Source organism: Parus major, chromosome 21, assembly GCF_001522545.3.
Source record: "Parus major isolate Abel chromosome 21, Parus_major1.1, whole genome shotgun sequence".
Taxonomy (NCBI): domain Eukaryota; kingdom Metazoa; phylum Chordata; class Aves; order Passeriformes; family Paridae; genus Parus; species Parus major.
Genome location: NC_031789.1, coordinates 121888 through 145941, shown reverse-complemented (window position 1 = coordinate 145941; position 24054 = coordinate 121888). Strand labels below are relative to the sequence as shown.

The following is a 24054-nucleotide window of genomic DNA, read 5'->3' as shown; positions in this document are numbered from 1 at the left end:
GGGCTCCATCTTCCTCCGTGCGGCGGAGCCGGCGGGACGGCGGGGCACCATGGCTGTCGGTATAGGAAGTGTCTTTTTTTTTTTACCTTCCCCCCCCCTCGCTTTATTATTTTTTTTTATATCCCTTATCCCTCCCTTTCCACCCCCCCGTCCCCTCTCCAAAACACCTCAAAACCCCCCGAAAACCCCCGCACCCTGGGGACGAGCGGGAAAAGGGGGAACCTTGACACACTTCCCCCCCCTCCCCCCACTCTTCGAGCTGCTTTTTATTCATTTTTCATCTAAATCAATATTTTAAAAAAATTTCCCTCCTTTTTTCCCCCTCACCCCCCCTTCCCCCTCCCCTCAGCCCTGCAGAACATGGCGTCCCCGTCCTAGCGTTTTAAAAATAAGCCGGGGCTGCCATTTTTGTTTGCCTTTTGTCTGCGAATTTTAATAAAAACGTCTGAGAATGTGGGAGAGGCGGCGGATGGAGGGGGGGTGGGGGGAGCACCCAGCCGGGCCACCCCCCCCTTTCCCAAACCCCCATTCCACCCCCATCCCCCGGCCTTTTTGTCTGTCAAACCTCACCCCCCCCCCGCAAATCCCCTCCCAGGTTGAGAATTTCAACTTCACTTAACCAAACTTCGCCTTTTTCCACCTCTTTTTTTTCATTATTACCATCATTATTCCGCCACCCCCCCCACTCCACGCAGGAAGAAGAAGGAAAAGAGAAAAAAGGGGGGAAAGGGAGGGGGGGAACATCGAGGAAAATACCCATTTGCCAGAATTTTCCCTTTTTCTTTCCCTCTGGATGGTCTAATGGAAAAGTTAATTGCAGCGGAACGTACCTATTTTTGTGGATGTTGCATGTTTTGGAGGGGGGGTTGCTTTTTTTTTTTATGCATTCTTGGCTTTTTTCTGACTTTTTTTGCTTACAGGGGGTGACAGAAGCAGTGCAGGGACTGAATGTTATCATTACCATCCTCATAATCACCATTATTATAATTTTCACCATTTTAATTCCTTTTCTCCTTCCTCTTTTCCTCCTTTTCTTCAGTGTTTTCTGCATTAACTGGTTTTGTCTAGAAAAGTGGTCTCGCTGGCTGGAAGGTCTAATGGAGGGGGGAGATATTTTTTTTCATGGCATTTTTGGCAGGAATGCGGCAGCTTTAGCGAGGGACCCAAATTTCTGTGGCTGTGTCCCAGAGGTCTGTCTGTCCCTCTCCAACATATATTTAGCAATATACTATTTATACATTCATAATCTCCCGGCCACGTCAGGGGGCCTGGGGGGGCAGCTTAGAGCCGGCGTGGCCACAGTGATGGATTTGAACCCAGGAATGATGAATCTGATAATTTTGATTTCTTTTTTTCCCTTCAAGGTTGGAGGATGCTCCTTGTTGGGTTATTTTTCCCCCCCAAGCCTGCGGTCCTTCGGATAGCAGCCGGGTTTTTTAACCCAGGGAGGATGGAGCAGGTGAAAGCGGCTTCAAGCCTGAGGCCTTTGAGATTATAAAGTGATATTTTAGCAGAGAGGTAAAAAAGTTTTTTAAGTCCCTCATGGTGTGCGATTTGCCAAGAGGCGGAGGGTCTAGGGTGAGGGGATGGATTTCACCCCCAATTTTCCAGCCAGCTCCCCATCCCTCAGCGTTCCCAACAGCTTGGGGGCGAGCAGGGCTATAAAAAAGCCCACTATTTTTTTTTTTTATTATTATTATTATTCTTTTTTATTTTCCTTTTTTTTGTTGTTTTCTCTCTATTTTCAGGCAAAACCCCACGTTCTCACGGGTCGGGTAGGTCGGAGCCGCTTCGCTTTTGTTCCTCCGCTGTGGGATCTCGCGCGCCGGGGGCTGGCGGGGGGTTCGGGGTGTGTGAAGTTGTCCTCCTCCTTGTCCCCCCGTAGAAAAACGCCCCACGTGCAGCACCCGGTCTCAGCTAGAGCTGGAGATGGACGCGGATAAGGGGAAGCAACGCCAGTACTCGCAGAGGTGGGCATGATGGCTGGATCGAGGGGATCACAGGGAGGAAAAAAATCCCTGCTTTTTTATACATTTACATCTTAAAATAGCATCTAACGTAACAATGTGCATGCATGTCATTATATGTGTGCTTATAAAAATAATATATATATGCACACTGGAATCCAGATATTATATGTGGACATATATATTTCTATAAAGCGGGGGCATGGTATTTTTTTGGGGTATTTTGGGGGTGTGAGGGACTCCTTGCCTGCCCCCTGTGCAGGGAGGGGACCCTGCTCCCGGCGTATGTGTGACCCCTTGATATTTCCCTTTTAAGAAATGTGCCTTTATATGCATAAAATAATAACGTTCACCCTCAACCCCCCCCACCTTCTGCTTTTTCCCTTAAAATTGTGGATTTCTGGTCATTGGGCGCAATGTCACAAGTGCATGTTGGATCCAGTGCTCTTACTCTCTCCTCGGGGCCATCCCCTGCCTGTGCCTCGGTTTCCCTGCGTGCTGTCACCCATGGGTGACCCCTGTGCTGCTAGGGGTGGGCAGTTGCTCCCAGGCTGGATTGCGGTGCTGCCTTTGCCTTGCAGGGTGCCTTGCTGGTCTCTTTTGGAGGGGGGGTGTATTTGGGGTCTGCAGGAGCAGGCCCTCCCAGGGTGGGGAGTGTTTTGTGGGGCATGTGTCCCCTGTGTCTGGTGTGTCACCGTATGGGCTCTGGGTCTCCCTGTGGGCTGTCCCTGTGTCCCCTTTTCTGGGTCACTGGACCCAAACTGTGGATTTGGGGTCACACTGCCTTGGCCCCCATCTTTCGGGAGCATTGCCACCCTGGTCCCCCCTCCTCCACCCCACAGCTGGGGACCCCGTGGGGGTCTCCAGCACAGCTTTGCCTTCCCTCCCGCTTGCCACTGGTTCTTGGCTTCTCACCCTGCCCTGTGCATCCCTTTTCCTGCACAGGGACCCTTGGTCCAGGCTGGGGGCTCATTTTGGGTTGGTTTTGCTGGAAATGCAGAAGGAGAAGCCCCAGCCCAGGGCCCTTCGGGGGGCGGAAGCCGGGGGTTTAATTGGTTCCATCTTGGGTGAATTCTTGTGGTGTGCGGGCCACCCCCTCCCCGAGCCACAGGGGGCTCGCCCGGCGTTCCTGCTTCGCAGCCATGCCTGCCTTCTGCCCCCTCTGCCTTGGGGTGAATCCCTCCTGGATGAGGACAATTTGGTTAGGGAGAGATGTGCATTCCCTGAGGATTGTGCTAGATGCCAGTTCCTACCCTGGTGACTTTGGGACGCAGGTTTTGTGGATGAGCATTTGCTTTCCCTCCAAAACTTCTCCTGCTCCAGGTGAACCCCAGGGAAACCTGTTCTTAAGAGGGGACGGGGGCCCTGGCCCTGTGTTTTGGGGGGGAAACTGAGGCATGGTGCAAGGCAGAGCTGGGTTCCCTGGCACAGGGACATGCCCAGGCCAGCGTCACCATCCCTGGCCTGACCTGTGTTGGGAAGGACGTGCTGAGATTTGGGTGGGGGAATGCGCATCAGTCCCCCAGCTTGGTTCTCCCCAATGCGCCGTCTCTGGCCACCGCCGGCTTTCCTGCGCTCGCTGCTTGGCATGGAGGGTGGGAGCTCTGCCCTGATGCTCTTGCTGGGATACTTGGGGACACCAAACTTGATGTCTTGCTTGGTTGAGGACATGTTTAGCTACCAAGTGCTGCTCTGGTCACCCCAAATCCCTCCCTTCGCCTCCCAGACCCCCCCACTTTCAGGCTGTACCAGGTCGGTGGTCGCTCGCCGGTCCCTGGGAGCTGCCCCTTTTCTCTCGGCTGTGCCGTGAAAAGAAATCTCTTGTTTCTTTTTATTTCAGCGAAGGCGAGACAGAGAGGGCTGCCAAGGTAGAGGCGTTCCCTAGAGAACTGTAGCTTGACTTAGCGGCAGTTGGGTAGGAAGTTGGAAGGCTCTAGTGAGCTCGTGCCCACCCGTGCCATCATCTACCTCCCATCAATCTGGAGCCTCAGCGACACGTCTCCCCAGGCAGCTGCGCCCACCTGGCTCCAGAGGCCACCCTGTGAGTACCAATCACCGCCGAACCTGACGGCCCTGACACTGCCGCCCCCTCGCTGCCACCACCCCCGCTCTCCCCTTGCCACCCCCAGCCCTGGCTTGCGAGCTTCTCCTGCTCTTCCTTCCCCATGGGTGTGGAGGCGAGGAGGCTTCTGGTCTCTTTTTTAGGGTGCTGCTGCTTCCCCCCTTGGCCCGGCTGAGCGATGATGCCGGGTACTGTGCTGTTCTGGGAATTTGAGGTTCAGCCCATGGTTTTGGGGCTCTGTGCATCTTCCTGCTTGCTCTTCTCACATCCCTCTCCTCTGGCTGGGCTGCTTGGGTCTCCACCATGCTTTGGGCACCCACTTTGTCCCTGGGGATAGACTCTGACAGCCCCTCAGCAGCCAAATCTGGTCCCTGTGGAGGATGTCAGAGGCTCTTCCCACCATGGTTTGGCCCATAGGAACCCATGCCACTGGAGATGTTACCCAAGAGGGGTTCCCCCTGCCAAGCCAAACGCTGGGGGGGCACAGGGAGCCCTATCTACCCCCTGTGTCCTGCAGAGCTGGGGGGAGACGTGCCGCAGCATTCCCTACCTTTCATAATTTCCATTTTAATGGATTTTCTTTTTTTTCCACCTTTGCTGCATGTCAGCTTCCATTTTTCATAGTTAGCTGAGAATAGAGAAAAGGGAGTTTTTATATATATATATATTTTTTTTCCATCTGCTTTCTTCCCCCTCCCACTCCGTTTCCTAGCCCCAGAGAAAGGGACACCGTTTCTGACGAAACACCGCACAATTTGTAACATTAAATCGGGACAGGAACAGGGATTTTTATAATTATTTTGGCAACACTGACCGTTTCTTCCCTCTTGTTCATCCAGCTCCGAGTGTGTTGGTTTTACAAATAATTTCTCATTTCTTTAGTAAGCCCTGCTTGGGTGGGGGTGGGGAAACATGTGATATTTACGCTTTTCTCCCCAAAATACCCTTCGTGCCTTTTCAGCCCCCTCCAGCTTTGCAGGAAGGATCCTGGGACTGGTGTAGGGGTTGGTGCCGTGTCCTGGAGATGGTTCGGGGGCTTTGATCCGTGTGGGTGCTGCTGCTGGCTCCGCTGGAGCCCGGCACGATATCGGGACAGGGAGAAGGATGGACAGATGGATGGATGGGAAGGACAGAGGTCGCAGGGCACCTGCTGAGATGGGGGATCAGCTCCAAAAAACCCTTTTCTAATCATAGCTCCGGTTTCCTGTTTTCCCACGGTTGCTCTGGGGTGGGGGGATTGGTGCAGGGGTGCTTGGTCATGCCACGGGGGCTCAGAGGCTTCCTGCCTGAGCTCCTGCTCACTGCCTGCATCTTTACAGCCCTACTGCCAGTTCCACTTCTGTCCCTGGTTCCTGGTGTTCAGCCCCTTACGCTGGCACTAGTGTCCTTCATCCTGTGCCCATCATCCCAAGAGATCTTATATATGTGTATACACACACACGTACACATACAGGAACGTAGCCACTGGGTAAATGCATGCTGTGGGTGGCCCGTGGGTACATATATAATTACACAAAATAGCTGGCAGCAGCTGCGTCCATGCATGGGAAGGTGCATTTAACATCCCCAGTGAATTCCTGAATTCCTGTTCTGTGGCATGGAGCGGGACTTTGTCTCCACCTGTGCGACTGGATCCGGCCCTGCTATCACTTCAAAACCCTAAAATTTGGTGCTTAAGCAGTCAGGAGGTGACTTGGAGCGGTCAAGTGGTTCAAAACTGGGAAGGGGAGTTCCCAAAGCTGATGTCTGGGTCGTGTCCTGGACAGGCCATGGGGTTGAGGTGTGCCATGAGAAATTGTTCCCATTCCTTGATGCCCTGGAACATACCTCGTCCTGTTCCAGGCTGCTCTGTAGCGCCAGGGGCAGGTGGTTCCTTCTCCCTGCCTTGGTTCACCCCAAAACGGGGATGGTCCATCCCACAGCTTCTTCAGGCTGGGGTAGCTGTTGGGATGTTACATTCTGGTGAGACCAGGATTCCATTTCTGTGGGTGCTGCCCACCTGCCTCTGGGGAGCTCAGGGTGTTTGAAACCTGGGGCAGCGAGTGTGAGGAGGAGGAGGAGAAAGAAGAGAAAGGTTCATTGTTCCCAAATCCCACCCCAAAGCTTCTGGGGATGCACTTTCCTGGAGGCATCGCTCTAGTTTCTCCTGGAATCCTGGCCATGGCCTGGTTTACTTTGGAGCCAGAGCGCCTGGGGGCCCCAGTCCCATACATCCCTTTGGGGTCCTACAGATGCTTACCCTCATGGCCCTGTAATGGGGTTTGCTGGGCTGCTCTCCTGGGATCATCCTCTTGCTGTCCCCTTCCAGCTGTTTACCATTACCCAAACATGGATATAGAATTAATTTTCCCAATGCTTTCAAGCGTCTAAATAAATCTCCCAGCCCTGCTGGTTCTGGGTGTTCCTGTTGAGCTGTTCCTGGGTATCACAGGCACTTCACTTGGCTTTGAAGGCATATTTTGGGTGGGGGACTCAGCTGGGATTGCTGTTGGGTTCAGTGTGCTGCTGTGCTCACCCTCTCCCATGGCAGCATCCCATCCACCTCTAATCCCTTCCTGGATGGGAGCAATACTTCCAGAGCTCGGGAGATTTGGGGGTTTTCCCCAAATTTCAGCTTCCTCCTTTTCCAAATTGTGTCCTAGTGCGGTCACCAGTGTTTTGTGGTCTTGGAGGCAGGCAGGTGCTTGGTGTCCCCCTAATCCTACAGGAATTTTCATCTGGGAAGATGCTCAGGGGGTTCTCCAGTCCTGCCCCCCCCTGACCCCCCTGCTCCCTGCCTTTGCCCAGAGTCTGGGTTTTACTTCTTGGGGGAGCGAAGGTTTTGGGGGATTCAAGCTGGAGGGGTGGAGGGGCCATGTGGCAGGCAGTGACGGGCCATAACCACATCCCTCTCTCCCCAGGATGGCGGAGCCTCGCTTCAACAACCCGTACTTCTGGCCACCCCCCCCCACCATGCCCAGCCAGGTAAGTCCCCTACCAAAAACCGGGGTTTGGGGACAAGGGAGGATGAATGGATGTGGAGAACACTGACGAGGAGGCTGGGGGTCCCAAGGGTCCCAGTTTCTCTGCCCTCACCCACATCTCTGCCTTCTCCCCCCTCAGCTGGACAACCTGGTCCTGATCAACAAAATCAAGGAGCAGTTGATGGCGGAGAAGATCCGCCCCCCGCACCTGCCTCCCACCTCGGTGGCCTCGCAGCAGCCCCTCCTGGTGCCCCCCTCGCCTGCTGAGAGCAGCCAGTCCATCATGTCCCTGCCAAAGCTGCAGCAGGTGCCGGGGCTGCATCCCCAGGCCGTGCCCCAGCCTGATGTGGCCCTGCACGCCAGGCCAGCTACCAGCACTGTCACAGGTACTGTCACAGACACCACCGCTGGTCCCGCCAGTCTGGGGGGCAGAGGGGAATGTGGGTCCCCTCAAGATTAATACTCTTATCACATTGCCCACCAGGGTTGGGGCTGGCATCCCGTGCACCGGCCGTCAGCACCTCAGAATCCAGCCCAGGAACGGGGACCACCACCCCCTCGACCCCCACCTCCACCAGCCAGAGCCGCCTCATCGCCTCCTCACCCACCCTAATCTCAGGAATCACCAGCCCCCCCCTCCTCGACTCCATCAAGACAATCCAGGGCCACGGCTTGCTGGGAGCACCCAAGGCTGAGCGGGGCCGGAAAAAGATCAAGGCGGAAAACCCTTCGGGACCGCCGGTGCTGGTGGTGCCCTACCCCATCCTGGCCTCAGGGGAGACGGCCAAAGAGGGGAAGACATACAGGTAGGCACACCCTCGCCCGCTGAGGGGGCTGGGGGCGATGGCGGGGAGCCCCCCCACCCCAGCCCGGTCCCTGCGGGGTTCTCCCCCACACCCTCCAGGTGTAAGGTCTGCCCCTTGACGTTCTTCACCAAGTCGGAGATGCAGATCCACTCCAAGTCGCACACAGAGGCCAAGCCCCACAAGTGCCCCCACTGCTCCAAGTCCTTCGCCAATGCTTCCTACTTGGCCCAGCACCTGCGCATCCACCTGGGCGTCAAACCCTACCACTGCTCCTACTGTGAGAAGTCCTTCCGCCAGCTCTCCCACCTCCAGCAGCACACCCGGTGAGGGCCCCGCTGAGGGGCTGGGGACACTTGTTCCCACAGTCCAGGGAGGGGGGCAGGTGGGCACCCCACACCCACCAATCTCTTCTGACATCCTTTATGGCCCTGCTCTGTTTGTTGGTCCTGCTGCCATCATCTCCATCATCATCCCGCATCATCTCCAGCACCTTCATAGTCTCCATCTCACTCATCACTCCCACTGTGCTCATTGATTTCCCCCCACACTGGCTGCATTTGCCTTTATCATCCCCAGCACACTCCTAATTTTCAGCACTTATATGGGCTCCACCATGTTCATCATCTCCACTACCTCCATCATCCCCACCATGCCAGTCTGACTCCACAGCCTTCATTATCCCCACTCTGCTCATCCTCCACCACCTTCGTAGTTTCTGGTACTTCCCTTGTCTCTACTACCTTCTTTCTGACCACGTTCAGCATCGTGCCACCATGCTCATCATCTCCATTGCCTTTATTGGTGCCCCCATCTCAGCCATCTCCTCAGCCATCTCAGCATCTGTGCTTTTTTCCACCGCTTTCTTCATCCTCACCATGCCCCCACGCACCCCCCGCCTTTAATGGCCCCACTGTGGTCATCTTTCCATGCATGCCAGTCCATCTCTTCCGCATTCACCATCCCAACCACCTTCACAATTTCCAGCACTTTCATCCTTTCCCGACCCCATCTCTCAGCCTCGTGTATCCCTGCCTTCTCCCCTGTCACCTCCTGGGGCACTGATGTAACCCCCCGCTCAGATGTGACCCCATGGATGCCATCAGCACTGTCCCTGGTGGTTGAAGGGTAGGTGACAGTGACCCAATGTGTGTGTTCTCAGAATCCACACCGGTGACAGACCCTACAAGTGCCCGCACCCCGGCTGCGAGAAGGCCTTCACCCAGCTCTCCAACCTCCAGGTCAGTGTGGGGGGACCTGGGGGAAGGGCACGGGGTCACCACGGTCCCCCCTGACTCCCCCTGTTCCCTCAGTCCCACCAGCGCCAGCACAACAAGGACAAGCCCTACAAGTGCCCCAACTGCTACCGGGCGTACACAGACTCGGCCTCCCTGCAGATCCACCTGTCGGCACACGCCATCAAGCACGCCAAGGCCTATTGCTGCAGCATGTGTGGCCGTGCCTACACCTCGGTGAGCATGGGGGCTGCCCCAGAACCTGCCCCCCGCCTGCAGCCCCCTGCTTACCCCCGTGCCCCCCACAGGAGACCTATCTGATGAAGCACATGTCCAAACACACGGTGGTGGAGCACCTGGTCAGCCAGCACTCGCCGCAGCGGACGGAGTCGCCCGGCATTCCTGTACGGATCTCCCTCATCTAAGCGGGGAGGGGACAGGACCCCCCAGAACGAGGAGGAGGAAGAGGAGGAGGAAGAAGGAGGAGGAGGACGTGACCCCCAGCACCGCGGGCTGTGCCCGGGCCTTGCTCCTGCCCGGCTCCCGCAGGTTTGGTGACATCCAAAGACGGTTTCAGAGCACTTTGAATCTCTGCGGTTTGGTTTCTTTGGGGGAAGTCAGTAGGGGCGGGGGTGTCCCCCCTGACAGGCCTGCCCTGCCCCCCATTTTTGGATACAAATATATATATATATATATATTTATTGGCCAAGAACTTGGTGCTGCTAAAGACCAGAAATTCACCCCAAAAACAAACCGTGGATGGAGCAAAAAGCAGCTGGGGGAGGGGGAAAGTCCCACCACCTCCCCCCTCCAGACTCTGGGCCCAAGCGCCTCCATTTAGGGTTGATTTTTAACCATTTTGGGGGTTTTTTTTGTGTTCATTTGGGGTCCCTTTTAAAGGCGAAGCTGCAGGCAGAGCTGCAACCCCCCAGGGACGGCCCCCCCATTCCGCAGCCCCAGTTCTGGGGGGTTTGGGGGTCCCCCTGCTTTGCCTTGTGCCTGCCTGTACATACCCCCTGTATAGAGCCGGGGGGCACTCCCCCCAAACTCATCTATATTCTGTACTTTTTGGTTCATTTTGGATATTAACTGTGTTATTTTTTATACACTTTTTAAGCCTTAACTCAGCGTTTCTTTGGTTTTTGTTTGTTTTTTTTCAGGGTGTTTTATTTACCTTTTATTAATTTTTAACCCCCCCTATTATTTTTTACCCCCCTATTATTTTTCCCCTCATCCCCTTATTTTTACCCCCCATTATTTCTCCCGTCGATGTTGTACGATATCAATATTGTAACTTTTTTTGTCAGCATGTTAATACTGTGTAAATACGCCTCTTATACACTTAGCCCCCCTTTTTTCTCCCCTTTCCCCAAATTTTGGGGCTTTTTTATTTTCCTTGCTGCCCAGCCAGGCCAGGCCTCTCTAGCGTTAGTTGGTACCTTATTAAAAAAGGGGAAAAATAGAAAAAAAAAAAAAGAAAAAAGAGGAGAAAATGGACAAGAAGTTGTCCCTGTCCCTGTTGTTTCCACCCCCCGTCCTGCATTGTGATTCCTGGAGAAGCTGGGGGGGCACAGCCTCACAGTGTGGAAAAGGAGTGAAACTCCCCCAGCCCAGCCCCTTTCCAAAAAAAGAGAATAAAACAGAACAAAAAAATACCAAAATAGGAATTAATGAAATTGGGGGGTTATGGTTGGGGAGGAGGGGAAATATGTTGGGAGGAGACTTCCCAGTGGGGACATCTGGGGACACGGGGGGGGCCTGGTTCCTGTGGGGCTGCAGGAGGGGAGGATGAATCAGGCTCATCTCAGGTGTGTTGTCCCCAGTTTCCCCAGGGAAGGGGGTGGCACAGTGCCCGGTGACTGGTGGACACTGGTCACTGGTGTCTCAGGGTGAAGGTGGTGGCTCCTGGTCCTGGTGGGGGGTGTGAGTGACCCACTGCTGGGGACACCAGCTCTAGGGACAGTCCACTGTGGCCACCACTGCTGGGGACACCTCAGTGTGGCCTGGGACACTTCACCATGACCACAAACTCAGGTGAGACCTCAGTGTGGCCCCCAAGCCCAGGGAGAGCTCGGTGTTGCCACGTGGGGACCCCCCCAGGAACCTGTCACCACCTCCAGGGATTCACTCCATGGTGGCCACATGGTGACCTCTGGGTCATCACACTGTAACCACCAGCCTTGGGGACATGTCACAGTGGGTGCCATCTCCATGGCCACCAGCGCTGGGGACACCAGAAATACAGATGCTACATCCAAGGACCCCTCACCAGGCCCGTCAGCTCCAGGGATGTGTCACCCCCAGCCCTGAGACCATCTCCAGGGACATGCCACCGTGTCCCCCTCCTGTCCCCCTCACCTACTTTGGGACCCTGTGTCCCCCTAAGCAGTGGGACTTGGGGGTCACCTGGAGGTGTGAGTGTCTCGGCACAGGCTCCTGGGAGGGGAACATCACTGCCACCTCCCCGTTTGGGGGGCAGCAGGGATGGCCAGGGTCACACAGGTAACAGTAACAACCCTGTCCCCACTGCCCACACCAAGTCCCCCCACCCAGGGTAGCACTTGGGGACATCCCCAAGTTGCTGCCTCAGTTTACATGAGAAGAAATTGGGGGGTGGGAGTGAAAAAAACTGGGAGGGTCCCAGGTTGTTTTTTTTTTTTTCAGTGTTTATTAAAAACAAAAACAAAAAACAGGAAAAGGGGTGGGGCCATGTGTTTTTTTCAATTTTTCTTTTCTTTTCTTAAAAAGATCGTGCTGGGTCTGGGGTGAGTTGGGGGGTCCTTACCTGCCTGGGAGGGGCCCCCCACCATCCTCTGCTAAGGTGCCCCCAAAACAGCCCAGTGTGTGTGGGTGTGTGTGAACGGGGGGTGACGCCTCCTCTGCGCCCCCCACCTCTCCCTGACCCTCTTTGGGGGGGGGAAGTCCAAGCTTCCCTGGGGGCCCCAAAACCCACCTGGGGGAGGGAGCACATGTTAAGGCAACCGTCCTGCTTGGCTCTGCTGACTTGGGAGGGACATGGGGGGACACGTGGGGACCCCCCCTCCCTGCTGGAAAAGGGGGGGTGACCCCCCCAAACTGGGGTGGGACTCTAGAGCTACGGGCTATTTACACCCCCGGGGGGGCAAGGGGGGGCAGGGTGTGCTCACAAGTGTCTTCCCCCCCTTGCCCCCTCCCTGGGGCCGCGTGGGGGGTCAGGGGTCCTGCAGGGCTCCCAGAAGGAGCAGGGATCTCGCCGGGGGAAGGGTCCTGTGCCCGCCCCCCCCTCAGGAGTCCTTGAGCATGTTGATGCGGGCGTAGATCTTGAGTGCAGGGCCCAGCTTGATGTTCATGGTGCTCATGAGATGATCCTCCTTGAGCAGCAGCAGCGCCTGCCCATCGATCTCCTGCGCCCGGAACTCCTCCGCAATCTCCTGGCAGCCTGAGGGGAGAGGCAGCATCAGCAAACCCTCTCAGATCCCCAGAAAATACAGTTAGGGGCTTCTCTGTGCATAAATCCCCTGAAAAATGTATTTAGGGAATTATCATATGTAAATCCCCTCCTTCAATTATCCTTTAGGTTCTTTGAGTAAATCCCCCCCCGCCCCAAAACGTTCGTGTGTTTGTGAGCAGACTCTCCTTCATTTATGGGTTATCTGTGAGTAAATCATCCCCAAAAATACATGTATGGGGTTATCTATGTGTAAATCCTACTCAAAAATATATTTAGGAGTTTCTCTGTGAATAAATCTCCCCACAAATACACAATTCTGGGGTTATCCTAGAGTAGATCCCCACTTGAACATGTCCTGAGGGACATAAACCTTCCCAAAACCAAACTTCTGGGCACCCACGGGTATGGACAATCCCTCCCTGTCCCTCCCTGTCCATCCCTCACCCGGCAGCGAGCGGATGAACTCGTAAACATCCTCCACGTTCCACTTGCTGGGCTCACTGGGCAGGAAGCGGTGGCTGAGGCCGGGCAGGTCGCGGCCGTGCACTTCCGGCAGTTCCATGTCCCGCAGCTCCAGGTCCCTCTCTCCCTGTCGGCGCCGGGACGTGGAGGAGCTGGCGGAGATGGGCGACAGGGGCTCCTCGTAGCTGGAGTTGTCAGAGCAGCGGCTGGAATCCTCCTGGCTGTGGTTGAGCTGCAATGACGCCGTCACCGACCCCGCTGGGACAGAACCCGGGGGCTGCGGGGGCAGCGCTGGCCTCAGCACTTGCCCCACGTTCCCAAAGCTCAGGGACAAACCCCAGGCTTAGCCCCCACCCAATGTCCCCCCAGTTCAGGCCAAAGCCTGGTGTCAGCACCCACCCTGTGTCCCCCCAAATGGGGGGGGAAATCTTGTGCTCAGCACCCGCCCTGTGTCCCCAAAATTCAGGGACAAACCCAAGCCCCACATTCCCAAAATTAGGAACAAATTCCAGCCTCAAGGCCCGCCCAACTGGAGACAAACGCTGGCCTCAGTTCTCATGTCCAGCCGGGGACAAACTTCTTTCCCCCTCACCTGTTTCTTGCTGTCCTTGCTCAGAGGAGGCAGGGTCCCTTTGCAGCTGCGGCGCCGCCCGTGGGGGGGCCCTCCTGGCTTCTGGAGTTTGCTGCGATCTGGGTGGAACAATCCCACCCTCTTCGTGCAGCCCACATTGTACCTGCCACAGAACCATGGGTCACGAAGAAGTCCCCACTCTGCTGCGGGAATTTGGGGGATACCTCTACCCCACCAGAGGGGGAGGGTGGGTTTTGGGGTTACTCCCACCCTAGCAGGTAGATTTTGGGGTTACCTTTCCACCACTGGGTGGATTTCTTGGGGTTACCTCTCCCATGCTGAATGGATTTTCAAGTTATCTTTACCCTGACAGGTGGATTTCTGGGGTCACCTCTACTCGTGTGAATTTTGGGCTTACTCCCACCACCCCAGGTGGATTTTTGGGGTTACCTCTACCCCACCAAGGAGGGAACGGGTGGGTTTTAGGGGTTACCTCTTGGCACAGGCCATGGAGCAGAAGCGCTTGGAGCGCTTGAACTTGTAGGCGAAGTCAACGCGGCCACAGAGCTCACACTTCAACTTGGGGGGGTTCCCCTCCTCTTTGGATTCTGGGGGGCGTGGAGGGACACCCAGAGAGAGAAACCAGCCAGCTCAGCCGAGGGACTCCAGGTGAAATCCCAGGGGGCTCCCAGGGGGCTGGGTGGGCCGGGGGCCTGGGCGCTACCTTGCAGGTACGGCTCCTCCATGTCCGAGTCGGTGGTGGTGGTGTTGTCCTGCGGCGGGAGCTTGTCCGGCAGCAGCTCCTGTGCATACTGCTTGTGCAGGGCCCCCACCAGCAGCGAGGAGCGGCCCACCTGTGCAACACACCTGGCTGCACCTGTGCCCCTGCACCACACGGACTCCTTCCTGTGGCCATGGGGCTGGCAGGGACCATCTCAACCCCCACATCCAGGCGTGAGGGTAAGGAGAGGGGGATGAGTTACCAGGTACAGCTCTGCACCTTCCTGGGTGACACGGGTGTCGATCTGGAGTCTAACTACTCTTTAGTGACCCATTCCTGACCCCTTAAATCCAGAAGCGAGGATAAGGAGAGGAGGGTACGTGACCAGGAATGATTCTACCCCTTCCTGAATGCGGAAGTGCTCAATAACAAGGGCAAGGGTTTGGGGGTTCAGCGTTGTCAAAGTGACCCACTCAGCTCCAGGAAGGACAACAGGTACATCACCAGGAACAGTTCTCTCTCCTCCATGATGATGGAAATGCTCAATAACGTGGGTGAGGATTTGGGGGCTCATGATTGTCTGGGCACCCCATTCCCAATGCCCCAAATGCAGCAGCCCTCTTCCTAATTCCCCACATCCAGGAACAAGGACAGGTAGAGGAGGATACACTACTGGGAATGGCTCAGGCCCTTCCTGCACAATAAGGAACTCAAAAATATGAGGATTTGGGGATTCACAAGGGCCTGGACGCCCCATTCCCAATATCCCTCTGCCCCAGAAATAGGGGTAAGGACAGGGGTGATACCATACTAGGAACATTTTTCCCCTACTGTCAGTCATGAAGCCCTCCACACATGGGTGGAGGATTTGGGGTGGGGGGTGTGTGTGGCATGATTGGTTGGATGCCCCATTCCCAAACCCCCCAAATTCAGGAATAAGGATGCAGAGGGAGAGATACATTACTGGGAATGGTTCTGCACCTTCCTGGATGGCATCCTTGATATGGGTGAGGACTTGAGGGTTGACGATGGTGGGTGACACATTCCCAACCTCCCAAATCCAGGAACAAGGGTATGGACATCGGGATACCTCACTGGGAAGGGCTCAGCCCCTTCCCGAATGACTAAATGCCCAATAACACGTGTAACAATGTAGAGCCCCAAATCTGGGATAAAACTACAGACTGTGGGATTATCGGGAACAGTTCAGCCCATTCCTGAATGATGAAGCAGGGGAGGATTTGGGGGTTCAAGCCCGACTGTACACCACATTCCCAACACTCCAAAGCCACGATCCTTCTCACCGCCCCCAAGCCCCGGCTCTGGAGAGCGGGATACATTACCGGGAAGGGCTCGGCGCCCTCCTGGATGACGAAGCCCTCGATGACGTGCGTGAGGATCTGGGGTTTCACGATGGCCTGGGGAGGTTTGTTCTCACCATTGTGGGGGGCGGCGCCGGCGACGGTGGCGGCAGCGCTGCCGGAGCCCGAGGTCATCCCGGGAATGCGGGGCTGCGCATGGAGGCGCTCGGGGGGCTCTGGGGACAGCGGGGACAGCGGGTGAGGGGCGGGGGTCGGGGGGCTCTGGGGACAGCGGGTGAGGGGCGGGGGGCTCCGGGGACAGCGGGGACACGCGGGTGAGGGGCGGGCGCTGACGCCGCGCTGACGCGGGGCCGCGATTTCCATACAGCTGGAACGGGGAGCAGCTGCTGCCGCTCCCAGTGCCACCAGTGCCGCCCAGACAGCCCCAGGCGGCCCCAGAGGGGCTGCGAAAGGGGTTAAAGGGCCCCCCAAAATAACCGGAGGGGTCCGGACACTCCCCAGAGACCCCCAAGAAGGACCAAAAAAGCCTCAGGGCGACGCTGTAAGGCTCCAGTAAGACCGCATCTGCCCCAGTACAGCCCCAGCGGGGCTCCATCTACCCCGGAAAGCCCCGATCTCCCCCAGTAAGGTCCTAACAAGGCTGGATCAAGCCTGGAAAGCCCCGATTTCCGCCAGCAAAGCCCAGTACGACCCCAGAAAGGCTCGAACTACCCCAGTAAGGCCCCAGTACATCGCAATAAAGCCGCAGCGGGGCCCGGTCTACGCCCGTAAGATCCCAATAAAGCCCAGTACACTCCAGTAAAGCCACAGCACAGCCCAGTGAGGCCTGATAGCCCCTAGCCCGCCCGGGCTCCTCTCCCCTCGAGGCCGCCTCGGCCCGGCGGGACCCTCAGGCCGCGCAGGCCCCGGCAGCCCCATCACCTTTGTCCGGCGGCGGCGGCGGCTGCCGCTGTCCCGGCCTCTCCCTCGCCCGGGCCGCGGGGCCGGACCGGGGCCGGGGGCGGATGCGGAAGTGAGGTCAGAGCCACCGCTACCGCCGCCCCAGGCCGGGCCGGGCCCCCGCGGTCGGCACTCACTCACCGGGCGCTCAGGGGGTCGGAGGGGCCATGGCGGGGGGGCCGGGCCGGGGCTGCAGCAGGAGCGGCGCCGGGAGCGGGGCCAGGGCCGAGCGGGGACAAAGGCGGCGGCGGGGGCGGGGCCTGGCGCGGACACGCCCCCCCGCACCCATTGGCGGGAGCTGCCGCCGCGCGCGCCCGGAGCCTCGGCGCGCGGACACGCCCTCTCCGCGGGACCCCGCCTCCCGCGCCCCCGCCATTGGGGGCGGAGCGCAGCCCCGCGAGGGGCGGGGTCTCAAGGCGTAAACGCGCCCCCAGCCCGGGGCGTGTCCCGCGCAGCTGGGGCAGAGCCTCCAGATGTGGCCACGCCCCCGGCCCACGCACTGAGCCGCGCCTACAGCGCCCCCGGCTGGGAGGCGAGGGGCCCGCGCCCCTCCCACCGGCAGCGGTGGGCGCCCCACCCGTGTCACCCCCATCACCCGTGTCAGCCGTGTCACCCATGTCACCCGTGGACGCGGGTGGGCTGAGGGACCTCCCCGCAGCACAGCCCAGCCCCGCGCACCCCCGGCCTCAACGTCCCCCTGAGCGGGGACTGGGGGTGCATCACCCCCTGAAGTGGGTGCCTGTGGGAGCAGGGCGAGGGCTTACCGTGCGTGAGGGGCCGCTCACCCTCGGGAGTGTCGGGGCCCGGGGGGGCGGCGGGCGGCGAGAGGGCGGGGGGCTGCGGCGGGGCGGCAGGCGGGCTCTCGGTGCTCCTCGGCACGGGCAGCAGGTCCCGGCGGGCGCCCTCGGGGACCCCGAGGGATGGCTGTGGTGGCAGGGACAGGCGTGGGGCAGGGTCAGGTGTGTGTGCAGGTGGCACGGGGGCATGCACCTGCATGGCTGGAGTGTGCACACCTGTGCACGGGTCACACACAGGCATGTGCTTAGAGTGGGCACGCACATGCACACACGTGTGTTGCAGTCGGGCATGTGTCCAGACACACCCCATCTGGCACGCACATTTGCACAGACCTGCACGGCACCTGTACACACTGCCGCAAACACACGTGTGCATGGCTCTGGCATGAGTGTCATATGCATGCACACACCAGACACGTGGATCGAGCACGCATGCACACGCACATGCGTCAGGGAAGCATGTCTGCACTCACGTGCATGGACCAGGCACACATGTGGCTCTGACACACGTGTACATGCACAGACCTGGAGCTAGTATGCACACACATGCAGGGAGCAGACACGCATGCACATGTGCATACATGCATGTGCATGCCTCTGGCAAAGCTATGCACACACATGTGTACAGGTCCAGTACACACATGCATGGGTCAGACATACAAGGATCAAACACATGTGCACACACACACACACACACACACGATCAACCACGTGTGCTCCCCATGTCACTGGATCAGGTACACGCAGACACAAGTGCTACGGAGGGGGCGAACCTGTGTGCACAGGTGTGCATGGAGCAGGTACACACATGCAGTGTGGCTTGAGCGTGCACACCTGTACACCTGCAGACAAGTGCAGTTGTCACCTGATGTGACAACTGGGCCCTCATGCACATTTCAGGAACACACATGCACACACGTGTGCAGGGATTGTGCGCTTGCACAACCACACCTGTGTGCACACATCTGACTCCCCAACATCCCCCATTCACACTCCAGCGCCCCCGTTCCTCCTTCCCCCCCTGAGCTCCCCCCACCAAGGGGCGTGGGGGCCCCTCACTGTTAGAGTTTGGGGGAAGTTGGTAGGAGGTCTGCAGGGAGCTTTGGAGGCCCCACACCGCAGGTGTTTGGTGGGAGCTTTGGCAGGAGGTTTGAGCTTTGGGGGCCACTCACCATGAGATTTTGGGGGAAGGTTTGGGGGCCCCTCACTGGGGGGGAGTTTGGTGGGAGGCTTGGGAAGGCTTTGGGGGATGTTTGGGGGCCCCTCATCATGAAGGTTTGGGGGGAGGTCTGGGGACCTCTCACCGTGGGGCCGGCAGGCTGCAGCTGCAGGATGACAGCCGAGGCGTGCTGGAACTTGCGGGGTGCAGCGTGGCAGCCAGGGTGCCCGTTGGGGGGGCCGCCTTCTCCCCCTGCTCCCTGGGGGACCCCTGTTTTGGGCTGGGGGGCTGGGCCGGGGCTGGCAGGGGGCAGGGGCTGGAGCTGGGGGGCGGTGGGGGGGCCCGAGGGGGGCTGCCCACGGGGGCCCAGTTGCTGCTGCTGCTGCTGCTGCTGGATGACGAAGTGCTGCTGCTGCTGCGGCAGTGGCTGCGGCTGCATTGGCTTCGGCGGCTGCTGCAGGAACTGGGGGGGCTGCAGTGGGGCATAGGCTGCGGGGACAGCAATGGGGACAGAGATCCCCCCTCATCACCAGCACCTCAGCCCCAAGGGATCTACCCCCAGGATCCCCCTCCAGGAGGCTGCTGCTCACTCTGTTCCCTCTGGTGCCCTCAGACAATCAACTTTGCCAGCTCCTGCTGCTGATGTGGGAAGCTGTGCTCAGGCTGCCCCAGGGAGGGTCCCCAACTATGGGAGCCACACCAGTACAGCACCCCAGGCTCCAGCACTCTGTGGAGCCCCCTGGCTCACACCCTCACTGCCCCAGCCCCCTGCACCCCACAGGACCATGGGATCCTATGGCTGCTGAGACCCTCCCAGGCAGGACCCCTGCCAGTGAGGGGATGGACCCACAAGGTCCCAAATTCAGGCAGATGACAATGTACAGGACACAGCAGTGTGGGCCATCACTAGGTTTCAGAGCGAATAGCCCGTGACTCCCCCAGCACCCAGGGGTGTCCCCCACCCCGGAGCAGCCCCTTACCTGGGGTGACGAGCGGGTGGGTGGCAGCGGGGGCGGTGGTGCGGGCCAGGGCATGGGTGCGGCCCTCGTGCCCCTCGGCCTTTTTGAGGTGCTCGGCGGGGGGGTCGGGCGGGGGCCCCCGGGGGGGGCCAGCCCGGGGAGGGGCACCCCCGGGAGGCTTCATGGCCAGGGCAGGGAGGTGGGGGCCGGCGGGGCGCAGGGCCAGGCTGTGCACCTGCAACGGCAGCGGGTCAGGGGTGCCAGGGCAGATTTTGGGGGCCTGGAAGGGGTGGGGAAACTCACCTGAGGGGTGGTGGGTGGTGGGGCAGGTGGCGGGGCCGGTGGAGGGGCTGGCGCGGGGCTCTCGGGCCGGACAGTGCTGACAGGGCCCGTGGGCGTGAAGATGAGCTGGGGACAGGGAGAGTAGGTGCATGGCTCACCGTGTCAGGGGTGGCACACCCTGTGTGTCCCTCCTCTGTGTTCCTACAGGGTGGCACATGGGTATCTATCTATGTAGGGTAGGGATAGGCACACCAGTGGGGAGGAGGGCACCCTAGAGGGTCCCAACACCCCCCCAAAGGCAAAGAGCACCTGCTTGGGCACCCCCAATGGGGCTCTGGGCATCCAGAGCATGGGGTGCACCCTATATAGGGGCTGGATTCCCTCAGCAAAGTGAAGGCACCTCATGAAGTCTACACACCTCACAGCAGGGTGATGGGCACCCTGTGAGGTCCTCGGACCCCCAGGAGGGTGGGGGCACCCCACAGGCTCTAGGCACCCTATGGACTCCCCATGAGTCCTGGGCATGCCACACAGAGCAATGAGCACCCCTAAAGGGTCATAGCACAGCCATGGGCACTCTGTGAGTCCTGGTCACCCCACAACAGGATGATGGGCACCCCAATGGTCCTGGGCACCCCATCAGGATGCTGAGGCATGCCATGTCCCAGCCCCACCCTTACCATCTGTGCCCGCAGGTACATCTGGGCCTGGCTGGCGGTGAGGGCAGGTGAGGCAGTGTTCCCCAGCAGCACAGCCTGCTGAGCAATGCCTGATGAGCCGGGCCCCACACTCTGCGCCCGGTTCAGCAGCTGTGCCGCCGCCGGCGACGTCGCCAGGTTGATCTGGAACGGGGTATCAGGAGAAGGTCGGGGTGCTTGCACAGGTGAGCATGGGTTGGGGGGAGTGCCAGGAGGCTGAGGGACTCACTGTGGGCTGCTGTGCCGGGGCCGGCTGGGTGCAATTGCCCCCTGAGGAGCCACTTTGCCGGTTCGCCGCCAGGCTTGCCTTGGGAAAAAGCCAAAGGTGAGGGGTTTGCCAGCCCTGAGCGACCCCCGGGGCCGATGGGATGCCCATACCTGCTGGACAGCAGCCAGGCTCTGGAGCTGAGCGCTGGTGAGGTGCTGCTGCTGGAGTGCAGCCGTCTGCAGCATGAGGTGCTGCTGCTGTGCCGCATACATCTGCTGCAGGTACTGCGCCGCCGTGTTGGGCTGCCGGTGCAGCGCCTGCTGGATCACCTTTGGGGGGGGAAACGTGGCCCCGGGCTCTGCCACGACTCCCCCGGTGCCCCCCAACCCTCCAGTGCCCCCCAGCCCCATACCTGCACGGTCTGGCGGTCGGGGATGCCGCTGTAGACGGAGATCTGGGGCCCGGACGGGCGTGTGGCCGTGGTGCTGGTGAGCGTTGGGGCCGCACCACCGGCACTGCTGGCAGGAGTGGAAGCTGGGAGCTGCTCATTCTCCATGGTGGGGCCGGGGCGGGATGGAGGAAGTGGGTCAGACTAGAGCTGGGGGAAGTAACAGAGTGAAGGGGTATCCCTGGCACCACATGTCCACAACAGGGGGCTGGAATCGCAGAGGAGGAGGGAGGTGGGGTAGAGAAAAACAATGAGGGACCCTGTGATTCATCCTCCTCCACCAAAGTGGGGGTCAGTGCCCCAGGGGAAGTGGGGAAAGGGAGCGTGGACAGACAGAGGGAAGGGCAGAAGGAAGGCTGGACAGAGGGAGGGCTGGAAGACAGAGTTGGAGGTGAGGAGACAGGGATGGAGAGAAGGATGGATGGAGGAAGAGAGGGATGAAGGGATGGACAGACAAAAGGAAAGGAGGGAAGGAGTGAAGTAGGAAAGAGACAGATGGACAAAGAGAAGGCAATGAGGGAAAGGGAGGAAGGAAAGAGAGAAGCCAACGGAATTATGGAACTAGGAAAGGGCAGACAGAAGGACAGGTGGAAGCAGGAAAGGGATGAAGGATGGAAGGACAGAGAGAATGACAAACAGGAGAAGGAAAGGGATGGAGAGAAGGACAGATGGAAAGGGAGGGACAAATGGAAGGATGGATGGGCAGAAAGGAAAATGGATGGGAGGAGGGAGGGAAAGAAGGATGGATCTAAGGACAGATAGAAGTGAGTAAAGAAGAAGAGACAAGAAGAACAGGAAAGACAGAAGGAAGGAGGGATCAAGAATGGAAGGAAGGATGGACAAGAGGACAGACAGAAGGAATGACAGCTCTAAGAATGAAAGGAAGAAATGATGGATGGATTGGATAAGATAGGATAGAATAAGGAAAGGATCCAAGGTTAGAAAGAAATGCTGAAAAAAAGCAGGAAAGTGAGGGACCAAGGGATGGAGGGAAGAACAGACCAGACAGGAGGAAGTATGGACAGATGAAAAGACATAAAAGGGAGGAAGGGATGGAAGAAAGGCTGAATGGACATAGGAGAGGGATGGAGTGAGGAAAGGAAGAACGGACAGAGGAAATGGATGACGGGAAAGGCAGATGGAAGGAAGAAGAGGGATGAATGGATGGCAGGAGGGGGATGGACATCATGACAGAAGGACAGGAGGAGGATGGGGACAGTGCTGTGGGGGCCAGAGAGGGGGATTTGTGCGTGGCACCTCTGTCACCATAGCCACTGTGGTGGCCATGAAGCTCCATGGTCACCAACAACCATCCATGGCCACTGCACTCCACCCATGTCACTCATATGAGTCCCTGCAGTGCCACCACAGTAGACCAGGTACAACAGTGTGGGACACTGCAGACTATGGACCACTGATGGTGGTCTTGGTGGCCATGCCACAGCATGACCCCACCAGGCCACCCAGTGGGGTGGCACATGAGAGATGAAAGATGTGGCAGCAGTGATGTCTTGGCCTCATGTAGCCCATGGGTCTTTGTCCCCTCAGATGCCACTGTTGCATAGCACAGGGTGGGACATCCATGTGTTTGTAGTAGTGGCAGTACATGTGGCCTGTGACACTTCCCATTCTCCAGTCTGCATCCACAGCATGTGCCCACCATCAGCTGGAGAGATTTTAGGCATCACCTTTCCCACCAAACAGCCATGGACCTGTTTTTTTCCCCGCTCGGGTGGCATGGAGTTGACATGGGGTTACCACAGTGACTGACACACAGGGACCACACCAGGCCCATCTGGAGCCAATCCCACAGGGGTGGGCACAGCCGAGGAAGCCCCCAGCAGCTCCCACCCACTGTGGGTCCAAGCCCCCTGTCCTCATCCACATCAAACCCCACCAGGTAATTTGGGGTGTCAGATGGAGATACCTCACTTTTGATCCAGAGGTGAAGAAACCTGCTCCAAGCTCCCCCAAACCATTACACCCGCCCAGAATAATAAAAAGGGAAGATTTGGAGTGCTACTGTGACCCACTGAGGTGGGGGATCATGGGGGGGGTCCCACAGCCAGGACAGGAAGAGCTGGGGAGCTGGAATTCCCTGAGCTGAGCCCAAAATGGGGATGGCAGAAAGATGAGGGGGTAGGGAAATCTTGGAGGAATGGGATGGAATGGGGATACAGACAGGTTGTGGGGGCAATATGGGATATAGAGGGCGAAGATGGGAAAGTAAGCAGCAGTATGGAGCAATATGGGGGGAATAATATGGGGCTTCAGAATAAGGGGGGATGCAAGATGCTGGTGAAGGGTGGGATATGGTGGGAAGGTGGGACAGAAGAGAGGGAGGTCAGATAAGAGTAGGGATTGGAAAAGTTATGATGGGATGACAATAATAATAATGGCACAAAAGCAGAGGAGGGGTGGAAGATAATGGGAAAGAGGAGAAAACACTAATGAAAGGGCTGGATAGAAGTGAGGAAGATCAGATATAACACTGGGGAGTCAGATACAATATAGGGGATCAGAGATAACAGCAGGCACTGGAATATGATTGGGGTGAGCAATAATAATAAAGAGATGCAGGATAGGGAGCAGCAGGATATGATATAGGGAATGATAAGTGGATGCAAAATAAGGAGCACGCAAGATGATGGTGATGGGTGGAAAACACTAGTGGGGATTGGATAGAAAAGAGGGGGTCAGATGTAATAAAGGGGAAGTCAGAAAATAGTAGGGACTGGAACATGATGGTGAGGGGTGGGAGTAATAATAACAGCGTAAAATCAGAAAAGAGGGAGGAAGATGGTGAGTGGGATATGATGGCAAGGGGTGAGATAGAAGACAAGGGGGTCAGATACAGTATAGGAGGTCAGAGATAACGTGGGGGTACTGAAAGATGATAGTGGGTGGTCGGCAATAGTAATAATAATAACGGAGTCCAGAAGCAGAGGAGGGGGCGCAGGAGAAAGGGAAGGGAGAGAGACACAGCTAAGGGGTGAGAAGTAGGGGCCCCACGGGGGGCGGGGAGCGG

The 24054-nt window shown here is 57.9% G+C and overlaps 2 protein-coding genes across 3 annotated transcripts; one reads left to right on the top strand and one right to left on the bottom strand.

Moving 5' to 3' along the window:
• On the top strand, window positions 1–10682 carry ZNF362 (zinc finger protein 362). Of its 2 annotated transcripts, none has more exons than XM_015648090.2 (10): window positions 1–59; window positions 1749–1775; window positions 1886–1970; window positions 6930–6993; window positions 7132–7378; window positions 7477–7798; window positions 7897–8121; window positions 8958–9036; window positions 9109–9267; window positions 9339–10682. In XM_015648090.2, exons 1-10 carry the CDS (start codon window positions 50–52, stop codon window positions 9453–9455), a joined length of 1335 nt encoding a protein of 444 aa, XP_015503576.1. In that variant the 5' UTR covers window positions 1–49; the 3' UTR covers window positions 9456–10682. The 2 variants fall into 2 exon arrangements, with proteins under 2 accessions (XP_015503576.1, XP_015503577.1); XM_015648091.3 differs by having other exon boundaries at window positions 7931–8121; window positions 9339–9446.
• Window positions 10297–21189, bottom strand: PHC2 (polyhomeotic homolog 2). The gene is made up of 14 exons (XM_033519351.1): window positions 20991–21189; window positions 20749–20907; window positions 20600–20677; window positions 20353–20514; window positions 19694–19798; window positions 19412–19625; window positions 18577–18920; window positions 17240–17735; window positions 15558–15751; window positions 14218–14347; window positions 13987–14101; window positions 13515–13656; window positions 12905–13199; window positions 10297–12448 (listed from the first exon to the last, which is right to left on the bottom strand). Exons 1-14 carry the CDS (start codon window positions 21132–21134, stop codon window positions 12294–12296), a joined length of 2733 nt encoding a protein of 910 aa, XP_033375242.1. The 5' UTR covers window positions 21135–21189; the 3' UTR covers window positions 10297–12293.
• Window positions 21190–24054: the final 2865 nt, after the last annotated feature.